Source organism: Pseudopipra pipra, chromosome 5, assembly GCF_036250125.1.
Source record: "Pseudopipra pipra isolate bDixPip1 chromosome 5, bDixPip1.hap1, whole genome shotgun sequence".
Lineage (NCBI taxonomy): Eukaryota > Metazoa > Chordata > Aves > Passeriformes > Pipridae > Pseudopipra > Pseudopipra pipra.
The window spans coordinates 73073391-73085917 of record NC_087553.1 but is presented as its reverse complement, the minus strand read 5'-3'; the positions used below and the strand labels follow the sequence as shown (position 1 = coordinate 73085917).

Sequence of the window (12527 nt, the reverse complement as noted above, 5' to 3'; positions counted from 1 at the left end):
TGGCATTTCCTCCAGCAGCTCCCAGAGCTCGAGCAGATCATTGCAACCCTCGCTCCCAAAACATTCCAGCTGTCTGGTGCAACCATAAGGAGCTCTTGTAAAGCCTTTTCCTGAGCCATTAGCATGGAAGTAATCTCAAGTGACTGGATATATATTGCAGCTAATGGTAGGCCTGGAGCTGGGGTTGGGGGGGAGCATCCACAAGTCTGGAGAGGAGCCAGGGCTGGATCTGCGCAGGGAAGGAGGAGGAACTCACACTTGTATGGCCACAAACACCCCCTCCCTGAACACAGAGCTCCCCAAAACCTGCACTTCTGTACCAACTCCTGCATTTATGGAGCCACTCAGGGAAATTAAAGGACTTGCTGAGCCATAAAACCCCCTTTAAGAGTGACAAGCAGGAGCACAGGGTGTAAATTGTGGTGCAGCTCTGGGGTCTTGGAGAAAAAGCTGAGGCTTCCTGGCAGTTTTGTCTCCCTGCCTGTGTTTTCCTCCCCCAAAACTGACAGGTCTCATTCTGTGTTTTTGCACCTGTGATAGGAACAGGCTCCTTCCCTCCCCCTGTGAAAACAGCCTGGCAACACCTCCCTGTGTGAACCTACGGGAGTGCAATGAAATGGGGTTAAACCATCTCCCACGTGCTCCTGGGAGAATCCCAGGCCCTCCTGTTTTAAGGAAATGAGGGATTTTTGTAGCTGGCCTTCACAAATTAAGTATTGCACGGGGAGGGTTCAGAGTTGCTCTGTTGGCTTCACTCTGGGAGTTTTCCTGCTGATGTTTTTTTGAGTCATAGCAAGAATTTTTTAAAACCTCAGGCTTTAGACCAAGCTGGAAGGAGGATGGTATTTCCAAGGAGGTTGGTTTTTTTTTTTTTGGTGACTTCTGCAGAGAAAATTTGGTCTTCAACTCACCCCTAGTTCTAAAGAAAAGGGCTTTTCTAGCAAGATCTTCTTTTTCACCACTGCACCTTCTTTATTCAGGGTAAAGACATTACTCATATGAGAAAAAAAAATCCTCTTTTGAGCTCTTCAAAACACAGATGAGCACTAATTAACCACACACCTCCCCTACCTGACAGCCACCTTACCAGAACAAATAAAAACCATTTAATGGCAAGTTTAACACCACAAACAGGACCAAAATATTCCATGGGGAACTCAGTTCTCTTAAAAAATATGTGTAGATATAGGAAACAAAATAAACCATGAGAATTTTAGTTTATCTTTCTTTTTTTTCATTTTCAGAACATGTGAGATTGCATTTGGTATGGTGATATATTCCAGCCTTCTGGCATCATTGATATAGTGTTTTATCAGGAGGGGATTAACTGACATCAGCAAAATAAATCTTTTAAATAGAAAAACTTTGCTTGAATAGATATTTATTAATTATTCAACATAAAAATATTTTGGAAATGCCATTTTTTAGAGGTTTTCAGTGTTGATTCCCCAGCTGAGACAATCAATACTGGTTTCTCCTGGAATAGAAATTTTATTTTCATTCTCATCTTTTAGGAAACCTTCCTCTTTTCCTGGAAAATAACCACAAAATCTTTTTCCTTCCTTCCTTCTTTTCTTTCTCTTTCTTTCTTTTTTTTCTTTCTTTTTTCTTTCTTTCTTTCCTCCCTTCCTTCCTTCTTTCTTTCCTTCCTTCCTTCTTTCTTTCTTTCCTTCTTTCTTTCCTTCTTTCCTTCTTTTCTCCTTTCCTCCTTCCTTTCCTTCATTCCTTTCCTTCCTTTCCTTCCTTTCTTTTCCTTCCTTCTTTTCCTTCTTTCCTCTCCTTCCTTTCTTCCTTTCTTTCTTTTTTAATCTATTTTCTCTTTGTCTATCAGTCTTATCACCACAAACCACCCAAAGTTCAAATCTCCAGCCAACCCAAATAATCCTTTCACCTGTCAGGTTTATGAATGTTGTGCTATTTATTTTCTTTTTAGGGCTTCAGTATCTTGTTGACTTTTGGAGTAGGAATGAACCTCCGAGGGCTCTGATTTTGTTGGTTCAAGTGGTGTTTGCCTGGTTTTTGGACCTGAGATGGGACTGCTGCAGGGATCTTGTGCTGTAGAGGTTGTGACTATGCCACACAACCCTCTGGGTCCAGGAACTGCTCTGTGATCATCTGTGCTATTAATTTAATAACCTCTATTGGTTCCCTGTGAAGTCAGAGCAAAGCCACCCTCATCGAGGAGGTGGTTCATGGCACCTAAAATTAATATCCTAAAATATAATATCCTAAAATAAAATATCCCGAAATAAAATATCCCCTAAAGGTGCCAGATTGTCTCTCTTTTTATTAAAAGTGGACCTTCTAAAAATTGGCCTTTGGATGGGAATTACACTGATCCTGGTGCCAGACTCAGTGCTGGGAAGTGAGGAAGAGCAGTTTATCCCAATGCCTCGACTTTCCCTGCCAGTCCAACTGCTAGGGAAAGGCGTAGCTGCCAGCCCAGATTCCCACTTGGCAGAGTGGGTCGGACCTCAGACCTCAGACAGGGAATTCCCCTTCCCTCACTGCAGAGAGAGCCTTGCCAAGGCTGGCAGATGGCATCCATGGCATCCTGAATGGGCAGCAGGGAATACCCTTTCAAAGCAGTGTTTGAACCCCTTTCAAGTAACCAGTTGCATGGCAGAGCTTTTGGGCACAGGGAATAATTGGAAGGGCACAATGGAGATAATTATAGGCCAGCCCCAGGATTTCAGTGCTGTTCCAACGTCGAGGAGGCAGCTCCTGTGCTGATTCCACCTGGCTCTGGACAAGGGTGATGGAGAAAGACACAGTGATCCCAACCCTGCTAGGGGCTGGTGAGGGCCAGCTGGGGTGCAAACACCATTCTGAGCCAGGATGGTTGGGATAGTTGCTTATCTCATGTTGGGGATCAGAAGCCTCCCACTCCACAAATAATCTGTCCATACTCCCATTCCTGCCCTTCCAATGGCCCCCTGAGGGAAAATATTCCCCCGAGGGAAGCTGGAGCTCTTTCAGAAATAGGTGTTGGCACAGTCTAATTGCTGTTGCTGTCTCAGTCCCCACTCACCCTCTCCACACCTAATCTGACACCCTGTTCCTGTCCTGTCTTGGCTGGTTTTACAGGTGGACGTTTTCAGTGGAGTTTGTGATGTATGACCTGTTCTCCAGAACACATCAAAAACTCCACGTGCTTTGGACTGGGAATTTAGGATTTAAAGTGACTGGCTGAAGTCACTTATGTCCTTTCCATGTCCTTTATCCCATTTCTTTCCATCATGCCCCTCTCCTGCCTTTCCATGGCTCATGTCTATAAAGTACAGAGCTCAACTGCACCACCAGAAATCACTTCTCCTACCTAGAAAACATCTTCTGCTCATCTCTGGATGTTTTGCAAGTAGTTAAAAGGGAGGAAATGGGATGTGGAGCAGAATTTTGTATACTCTGAGGCTGGGGGATGTGGGATATATATTTGCAGGGGGTCTGGACTGAGTGAGGCATCTGGAGTAGGTTTGTTCCCTCAGTTGTGCAGTGTTTATGAGTGTCTCTAGTGGTCGCAAAAAGACCTGATATTGGCTCTTCTTTCACCTTGAGAGGATTCTGGGACCTGGGGGTTCTGACTGACAGGAAGCTGAACAGGAGCCAGGTGTGCCCAAGAAGCCAATGGCTGCTGGGCTGGCTGAGGAAGAGTGTGGCAGCAGGAGCAGGGCAGGGCTTGTGCCCCTGGGCTGGGCGCTGGGGAGGCCACCCCTGGAGTGCTGTGTCCAGCTCTGGGCCCTGAGCTCAGGAAGGCCCTGGAGGGGCTGGAGCAGGGGCAGAGAAGAGCAGCGAGGCTGGGGAAGGGACTGGAGCCCAAGTGCTGGGAGGAGAGGCTGAGGGAGCTGGGGGGGCTCAGCCTGGAGAGGAGGAGGCTCAGGGGAGACCTCCTACAACTCCCTGCCAGGAGAGAGCCGGGGGGGTTGGTCTCTGCTTCAGGGAACCAGCAGTAGGACAAGAGGGCACAGCCTTGAGCTGCACCAGGGGAGGTTTAGGTTGGGCACCAGTAAGAAATTCTTCACAGAGGGAGTGATCAAGCATTGGAATGGGCTGCCCAGGGAGGGGGTGAAGTCACCGTCCCTGGAAGTGTTAAGGTGAGACTGGATGTGGCATCAGTGCCATGGTCAGGGTGACAGGGTGGTGTTGGGTCACAGGTTGGACTTGATGATCTCATTGGTCTTTGCTTCTGTGATTCTGTGATTTACAGAAGTGGTTTGATTATTCTCCTTGTTCTTGGCTTGTTCACAGATCAACCCAGTGACGGGCCCTCGCGAGGGAGGGACCAAGGTGACGATCCGTGGGGAGAACCTGGGGCTGGAGTTCCGGGACATCGCGTCCCACGTCAAAGTGGCCGGCGTGGAGTGCAAACCTCTGGTGGAAGGGTACATCCCTGCAGAGCAGTAAGTGGGGTGTGTGGCAGACAGTGGGCCACTGCACACCTAGTGACAGTCATCCCTGTAGGACCTTCCAAGGAGTCCATTCCACTCAACTTGGGAGTTGAGGAGTGGAGGCTGCCGTTCCCCACGTGCAGCTCAGGAGCTGATAATCCATTTATTACTGTATTTGGATGGCATGTTTAGATGGTTCTCATGACTTATGCCATGAAGTTACCCTCTGTTTTTCACAGAACAGACACCACAGGGGTGTTTAGTTCCAGCTTGGGTGGCAGCAATCCTGAGATCGCTCTGAGCAGGAGTGATCATTAACCTTACAGCTACCTCCACCATGCACAGCTGGAGGACAGAGGGACTCACAGGGTCAAACCTCAGCCTGGAATTTCTCAGTATATTTGAGTGAAACTATGTAGATTTACACCGCCAAAGCGTGTATCTCACCAAGTACCAACAGCCAAAGGCCACTACTTTCTAAAGCACAACCTAGTCCACAGTTTGGATTCTGGATTAGACAGGATGGGTTAAGTCTACAGTACATTCCCCAGCACTCTGGGCTCATTTTTTCCAATTCCATCTTACCCACACCATCAAACCACCCCTCAAACTTTGCTTCTGGTTTGTGTTTTCTCCACAGGATAGTGTGTGAGATGGGGGAGGCCAAGCCCAGCCAGCATGCTGGATTTGTGGAAATCTGTGTGGCTGAGTGCAAACCAGAGTTCATGGCCAGATCTTCACAGCTCTATTACTTCATGGTAAGTTCCTGCAAGAAGTTCTCCTTGGTCCTGAAGGTCCTCAGGCCTTGGTCCCCTTTGCTGCATCTACCCATTGTCCTTGATCATATTGAACCTCTGAGCTCTTCACAGTAGTTCTGAGTGCACCAAATTGTTCATTCCATTTCCTTTCAACATCTTGTTCTGAGCAAAAAATAGCTTGTCTAATTAAAGTTTTAACAATCTAATAATAGTCCAGATTATTAGTCCAGTTACAGTTCCATACGGCCACAGTCCAAATTAGTACAGAAAATTCTCATTAATAGTTAAAAATGCTGTACAGGAAAGAACAAAGGGGGAAAAAAAGAAGGAGGAAAAAAAGAAGAAAATGGAAAAAAACCAGTGTCCTCCAGAAGAAACTTGGGGGTTACCACTAGTCATTACTTCTGAGTCTTCAGCAGGAGTGTGATGTTCATGGTGGGGTTTCTTCCTCCTCACTCTTGGATTCCCCCAGAGGTTTCTTCATCCCATCCATCCCAGCAGCCCTGGGATCGGGACACGTCCAGATTAGGCTGCTGAGGAGCTGTAGGATGTGACTGGGGCTCAGTGCAAGTGGGCAACTGTTTTGGATGCTCCACGATGAAACAGTGGACACCTGCAAGCTCAGACTTCAGTTCAAGCACAAACACATGTTGTACACTTGACTTGTTTTTTTTTTTCTCCTTTCTGATGGTATTCCTTGTCCAGGAGACCTGATTATTCCTCTAAGGCCCCTTGCTGGGGACATGCAAGCGTTGCCTGGCCTTGATCTGTGCAGATCTGTGCGGGCTTGACATGAGAGGGTCTCTTTGTTCCCATCAAAAGCTCTCGACTCCTGCAAGGGAATGGGACTTTTCTGTAATTATTCACATGCCTGAACATTTTTTTTGATGGTAAAGGGACTCGTAATGAATGCAAATGTCTCAGGTTTCCCCCTCAAGCCACGGGCATTTCTCCATTCTCCGCGTTTTCCGATGTCACTCAGGTGTTACCGGGGTGGGGGCGGAGAAACACCACGGGACAAAGGCCCTGCCAGGCAGACAGAAGGGCTCTTTCCAGGACATTACACTTCAACGTGTCACCTTTGCCACTCTTGGAATTACTGTCTGGTTTTGATCATCCGTGTCCATCTGTGACAGCTTTTCCACTGCCAGCATTCCCAGCCGTGCAGGAGCTCGGAGTCAGCAGGGCTTTCACTGCTCAACACCTCGGTAGCTTTGTGTCAGACCAAGAAAAATCCCCAAAAAACAGAGGGTCTCCAACCTGCCCATCATATTCCCTTTCCTGTGTCCGGTGTTTTCACATCAGGAGCTGTGTTTTTTGGCTTCCTCGGATGCTCCTACCAGGAGGGCAGAGATGTGAATGCATCTCAACGTGCCTTGGCATCCTTGGCAGCTTGAAGGGAAGGAAGATGTTTGAAAAGTAAGGAAGGGAGATAAATGTGGCTTTCTGACTCACAGTAAATCCTCTGGAAAATTGCTTTTCAAAAGGTTTGAGGCAAAACTTGCCCAAATTTGGCCAATAAGCCTCCCCCTCTCCTGTAAGAATTGGAAGACATCGTGTTTTGAGCTCATCAGAGTATTTAATGTCAGTGTTTTAACAAAGAGGCACCTTCGCTTAGTGGTGCCACAACAGTTCTTCTCCACATTTCTAATGAGAACTTTTAAATTCAAAAGGCTGTTGGTTTGTTTTAAATTTGTCTGTGATCGAAGACTGCACATTGCATTAGAGACTACAATAAGCCAAAAGGGAAACAAAGCTGAAATTAAATTTATGATGATCTAAATGAAATTTTTTTTTTCAAAGTTATTCATTTTCTTGCTGTGATTATTGCCACAGTCTTTTCATTAAAAAAAAAAATAAATTATCTTCACTTTTCAATTCAGGTGCTGACGCAAATTTACCTTTATTCTGGGTTTAGATGAGAATATTGTGTCTCAGTGCAGGTGATGTGGGATACTCTGATTGCATTTCTTCTGGGTCTGCTCCTAAATCCTGGTCCTAGGAGAGCATCTCTTCCATCTTTCTCTTGCTGCTGCTGTTGAATCTATAAGAAGGAAACCCTTGTGTGAGTCACATCTCACTCCACCCTTGTCCCCAGGAGGAATGAAATGGGAATCAAGGTCTTGACATGCACCATGAGGTCATCAGACACAGCTCTGATGGTGGACAGCCTGTGTGGAGGAGATGCTGGAAGAAAGCATAAGGTTGGGGAGCTGAGGAAAGTTGGCAAAATCCCAGAAAGGTGCAGATTTCCTGTCCAATTTCCCTCATTGTCACTGTCCACTTCAGCCTTTCAGAGAGCCAAAGCTTGCATTCTTCATCACCTTTCACCAGCAAGGAAATGGTGAATAGTCTGGAGGCTGAGCTGTACTGTGAACACGCTTTGCAATATTTATGAAGGCCACTGTGAATAATTAATGGTTTATCACAACTTTGAAAGCTCAGCCACAAACCCATTTGTAAGCTTGGCCCGCGACACAGCAACGCTTTGCCAAGGAGTGTTGCTGATGAGGATCCTCAAAAGGGCTTGGCTGGTTTATCCACCTCTGAGGAGAGGGCAGGAAACCCATCCAGGGGTGGGACAAGGATTTTGAGTCTTTAACTCAAGTGTTCCTCTGTGGTTTGTGAATCAGATACTATTGCAGTGCTGTTGTGTGGGCTTTGGGCACCAAGTTGGCCATTCCCAGCCTGTCGTTCCAGATGAGGCTTAAGCTGGATATTAGGGAAAGTTTCTTCATGGAAAGGGATGTCAAGGCTGCCCAGGGAAGTGGTGGAACCATTGTCCATGGAAGCATTAAAGAAACACGTGGATGTGGTGCCTAGAGATGTGGTTTAGTGGTGGGGTTGGCAGTGCTGGCTTGACGTTCGGACTCGATGATCTTCGGGGTCGTTTTTACCCTTAATAATTCTGTGATTCTAAGTATAAAAACAGCTTCCAAACCCTCGAGTTTAAACAGGAGAAGTGCCCAGCTCTGACAACAGATCCTTCCACAGAGCTGTGTGTCTGATTTTCATGTTCTGCCCTTCCTCCAAGAGCTGCATTTCAAACAGAAGCAAAATGGAAATCTGGCCACTGTTTTTCAAAATGATTAACCAGGGTGGGACAGGAACAGAGAAGGCTCTGTGTGTGTGAAAGTGGGAGCTGTGGTGTGTGTCAGGTGGTTTTATAAACATGGATTAATGGTCTCCAAAGCTCAATAAGGTGGCTGCGTGATGTACCTGCTCGTTCAGAGGAGCTGAGAGCTTCAAGCACTTGTGTCATCATTCTTAAAGAGAGGGGGAAAGAAATAATCTTCATTTAAATGCATATAGTAGCTTTTCACTTGGGACTGAATGGAAAGTTTTTCTATTAAAATGCAAATGAAAGAATAAACTGTAACTCCAAATTTTTCCCTGAAAATTGATGTCTCCTCTCTGCATTGTGGTAACAGGGTGATCTGTGCCTTCAGAGTGCAAGTATTTTATCTTGATTCAGGGAAGAAGGGAGGGCAGGAGGGTGAGAAAAAGAGGTTTGAGATTTGAGGCCTCTAAAGGAATTGTGGCCCTTTTTGATATATTAACACAGCACTGTGTTATGCCTGGAAAAGAAGCTCTGAAAGGCAGCAGAGAAAAGAAAAGGGTGTTCATGTGGGCAGTGCTGGTTTTTGTGGCTGTGGCATTTCAGGGGACACTCAACCTGAGCAAGGCCATGCTGTGTCAGTGCACAGCACTCCTGTAGGACTGGGCTGTCTCAGCATCCAAATCTGAGAAGAAGAAGAGAAAGATCAGGGGTCATGTGTGGGCATGTGGGAGAAGCAAGAAACAAGCTCAGATTCTCTGCTGAAGCACAGCTCTCCTTCATCCCAGGGAAAAATCCTGTGAGTGCAGGGGTAGGTTACAGACATCTCTGTGGAACCCTATAGCAGGTTCTGTTCTCTGCTTGGGGGTGTTCACCTGGAGAAGAGAAGGCTCTGGGGAGACCTAAGAGCCCCTTCCAGTACCTAAAGGGGCTCCATGAGAGCTGGAGAGGGACTTGGGACAAGGGCCTGGAGTGATAGAACAAGGGGGAATGGCTTTAAAGTGAAGGAGGGCAGGGTTAGATGGGATATTGGGAAAGAATTCTTGGCTGTGAGGATGGTGATGCCCTGGCACAGGTTGCCCAGAGAAGCTGTGCCTGCCCCTGGATCCCTGGAAGTGTTCAGGGCCAGGTTGGACGGGGCTTGGAGCAACCTGGGCTAATGGAAGGTGTCCCTGCCCATGGCAGGGGGTGGAACTGGATGGTCTTTAAGGTCTCTTCCAACCCAACCCAACCCAACCCAAACCACTCTGTGATTCTGTGATTCTCAGATCAATAGGGTTGAGTGATCTTTTCAATACCAAACCATTTTCCCCCCTTGTGAGCTCCAAATTTTGGAAGTGGAGATTCCCCATTAAGATCCAATCAAGCAGTTCAAGACCCGAGTTATCTCGCAGAGCTGGTGTTGCATGACGGCAAAAAGACACCCAAGCTGTGCCAAACAAGCAGTGGAGAAGGGAGATCATGGCTCCAGCTGCTCCAGGCATGGAATTGCCTTTGGAAGCAGAGTATTTCTGAGTGGATACAAGGGCAGGTCTGATTTTGCAGAGGTGAGGAGAACAGACTGGGGTAAGGTGTGAACTCATCCCACCCCACCTGGCATTCAAACAGGATGTCTGTGGTAGGACTGGTGTCCTCTATTGGCCAGAAGGCATGGTCATCTTCTGAAATCATGTGCCACATGATTAACTGAAGCAAGAGAGGCCAGGTACCTCTGCTCCTCTGCTGTCTTTTCAACACCACCCTTTGCCTTCACAGACTCTGACTCTCTCTGACCTCAAGCCCAAGCGGGGACCAGTGTCGGGTGGCACCCAGGTGACAATCACAGGCAACAACCTCAACGCTGGCAGCAACGTCATCGTGACCTTTGGGAGACAGCCCTGCCTCTTCTACAGGTACAGATGAGTCCTTGCTCCCGTTCCTGCCTGGGTGTGAAAGATGTGAGCAATTATAGCCAAGAGGCTTCTGCAACCTGTCCCTCAAGTGCCTCCTTTGCCCGTGGCCATGTCTGTGCAGCAATGGGACTTGTGCATTCTGCACCATGCACAGCCTTACTGAGCATGCTTTGGGGAGAGAGAATAGGATTTATTTCATTGTTTTGATTGGTATTTGATGTGCTTTTTCCCGTGGCCTCTTGTCAAATCTCACTACAATTCTCCACGGTCCCGCGCTTTGCTACTTGCGCCGGGAGTACGTCGTTTAAAAGATTCATTTTCGTGTCCCTGCTTTAGGAGAGGTGACAAAGAAAATCTGACAACATCAGTTCTGAGCATTAAACCACCTCCCTTTTATCCCAGAAAAGTCCTGTAGTGCTAAGAAATGGATGATTTGCAATGTTTTAGTTCTGGGTTGGCTCCTGTTCAACTGCAGTTCAGAGAAGCTCAATGTCAGTGTTACCTGCTGAATGTTCCCTGATCCCTGTGAGAATGAGCCTGAATCCCATTCCCAGGGGCTCCTGCAGCTCAAAACTACCCAGTGCCACACATTTTGCTGCCAGTGTCAGTGGAGGCTGAAGATGAAGTTGGCACATTTCTCCCAATATGTCCTTGGCAGAGCAAGGGCTCATTCACAGGAGACCTGGGAGCACTGCCCTGGGGCAATGCACTTCCCTCTCCTGGCTGTGGGGATCCTCTTTAGCTGCCTGTCATGACTCTGGTGTGATTCAGCATCTATAATTCGGGAGGCTGAAGTCACAGCTTGTGATTTAAAATGCCAAGTGGGAACCACAGCTGCTCGGAGATGCCTATTGAAGAGACTGGGGAATTTTAGGAAGGATTGAACATTGTCTTTCAGGGGAATTTGGGGAGCACACGGAGCTGCAGCCACTGAAGGCAACTTGTACCCCCTTTCTAGGAGTGGAAGATGAGGCTGCATCACAAATCACAGGACTGGGGAGACTGAGGGTGTTTGGAGCCTGAATTTTTGGCTCACTGTGGAAGGAAAGGGCTGCTGCAAAATTCAGACCTGGAGCTGGTTTTGAGCCCAGCCCAAAAGGAAAAGTTTATGCAGAATCCTCTTTGAGTATAATCATAAAATGCTCCCCACTGTATTAGCACTTTCCAAAGGTCCCAGGCACGCTGCAAAGTGCACTTAAACAAGGCTTACAGTCCTAATGCAAAGTAAACTTTATGATCCCAGGCAGGAAGGCTGAGGTGCAAACACCCCTTTTATGAGCTGCTGCTTCATCTGTCCACAGGCAGGAAGGAAACACCCATCAAATATTTAATCACAGACAAATACTTCTGTAGACAGGCCTGGCTTGGACTTCCCTTGGGGTTCAGTTTTCCCTCTGAGCCCTGAGAAATGATGGCTCTTGTGGTTTTACTTAAACTAGTGAAAAAGCAACACAATGTCACTTCCTCAGATAAACAGTTCACACCATATTCCTGGAGCAGTGACTTTCACCACTTCACAGTGCACAGCTTTAGGTCACAGGACACAAGAATGAGTAGTTGAGCTCTTTTTGACACCATTTGTTGTGCTGTTGGTTTATATTTACTTGCTTCTTCTCCCAGGAGATCCACCAAGCACATTGTCTGTAACACCACTGCCTCCTATGAGGGCTTTGAGAAGGTGAAGGTGTCTGTAAGAGTGGACAAGGCCAAGATACATCAGGAGCTGCACTATGAATATGTGGAGGATCCAACCATCCTGAGGATCGAGCCTGAGTGGAGCATCTTCAGGTGAGCATCCCATGGGAACCCCCTGCCACCCCCCATGATTTCCAATGCAGCACTGCAGTGATAATATTGGTCCTTGGTGCAGAAAACTGCTTTCCAAGAGTTGTGTTCACTAAGAATTTGTGCAGAGCTACTTCCCAGAGCCCAAACAATGAGGGCTGGTGACTTTGCCTCCTGAGAAGACAAGAAGTCCAGCAGTGCATCGTGTGTGGTAGTAACACCTTGGTTGCTCAGTGGGTACCCTGGGGCAAAATTTCCACAGGTCCCAGTGAGGGATGGGCAGGATAAGGGTCTTTTGTCAAAACAAACTCTGCATGGTCCAAACTAAATGATCCTGCACCCTGCCTTCACTATCAGAACAAAACTTCTTGGTTTAATGCAGCAAAATCCAGCTGCTAATACTCAGCAGAATCCTTGGAGACTCCATGCCTTAATATGGGTGCAGCAGGTTTCCAACTTAGAGCTGAAGTTTTCTCCCTCTTTTCTGCAGCTCAGGGTCTATCTCCAGCACCAGGATGTTCCCTGAGTGAAGTTTACAGGCCACTGGGGCTGGTTAAACTACACAGTTGTACCCCTAAAAGCTGCAATTCCTGGTGCTTGTGGTAATGTCTGTGTTTCAGGCCCCACTGGGATGGACCCACAGCTTTGC

At 47.3% G+C, this 12527-nt stretch overlaps 1 protein-coding gene across 2 annotated transcripts in view; it reads left to right on the top strand.

Moving 5' to 3' along the window:
* Nucleotides 1-12527, top strand: part of PLXNA4 (plexin A4) — a 445892-nt gene that overhangs the window by 373605 nt on the left and 59760 nt on the right. For both annotated transcript variants that reach the window (XM_064656587.1, XM_064656588.1), the window contains exons 13-16: nt 4246-4397; nt 5026-5143; nt 9957-10093; nt 11714-11881. In XM_064656587.1, the coding sequence (XP_064512657.1) occupies nt 4246-4397; nt 5026-5143; nt 9957-10093; nt 11714-11881 (575 nt within the window). The remainder of the gene's footprint in view (nt 1-4245; nt 4398-5025; nt 5144-9956; nt 10094-11713; nt 11882-12527) is intronic.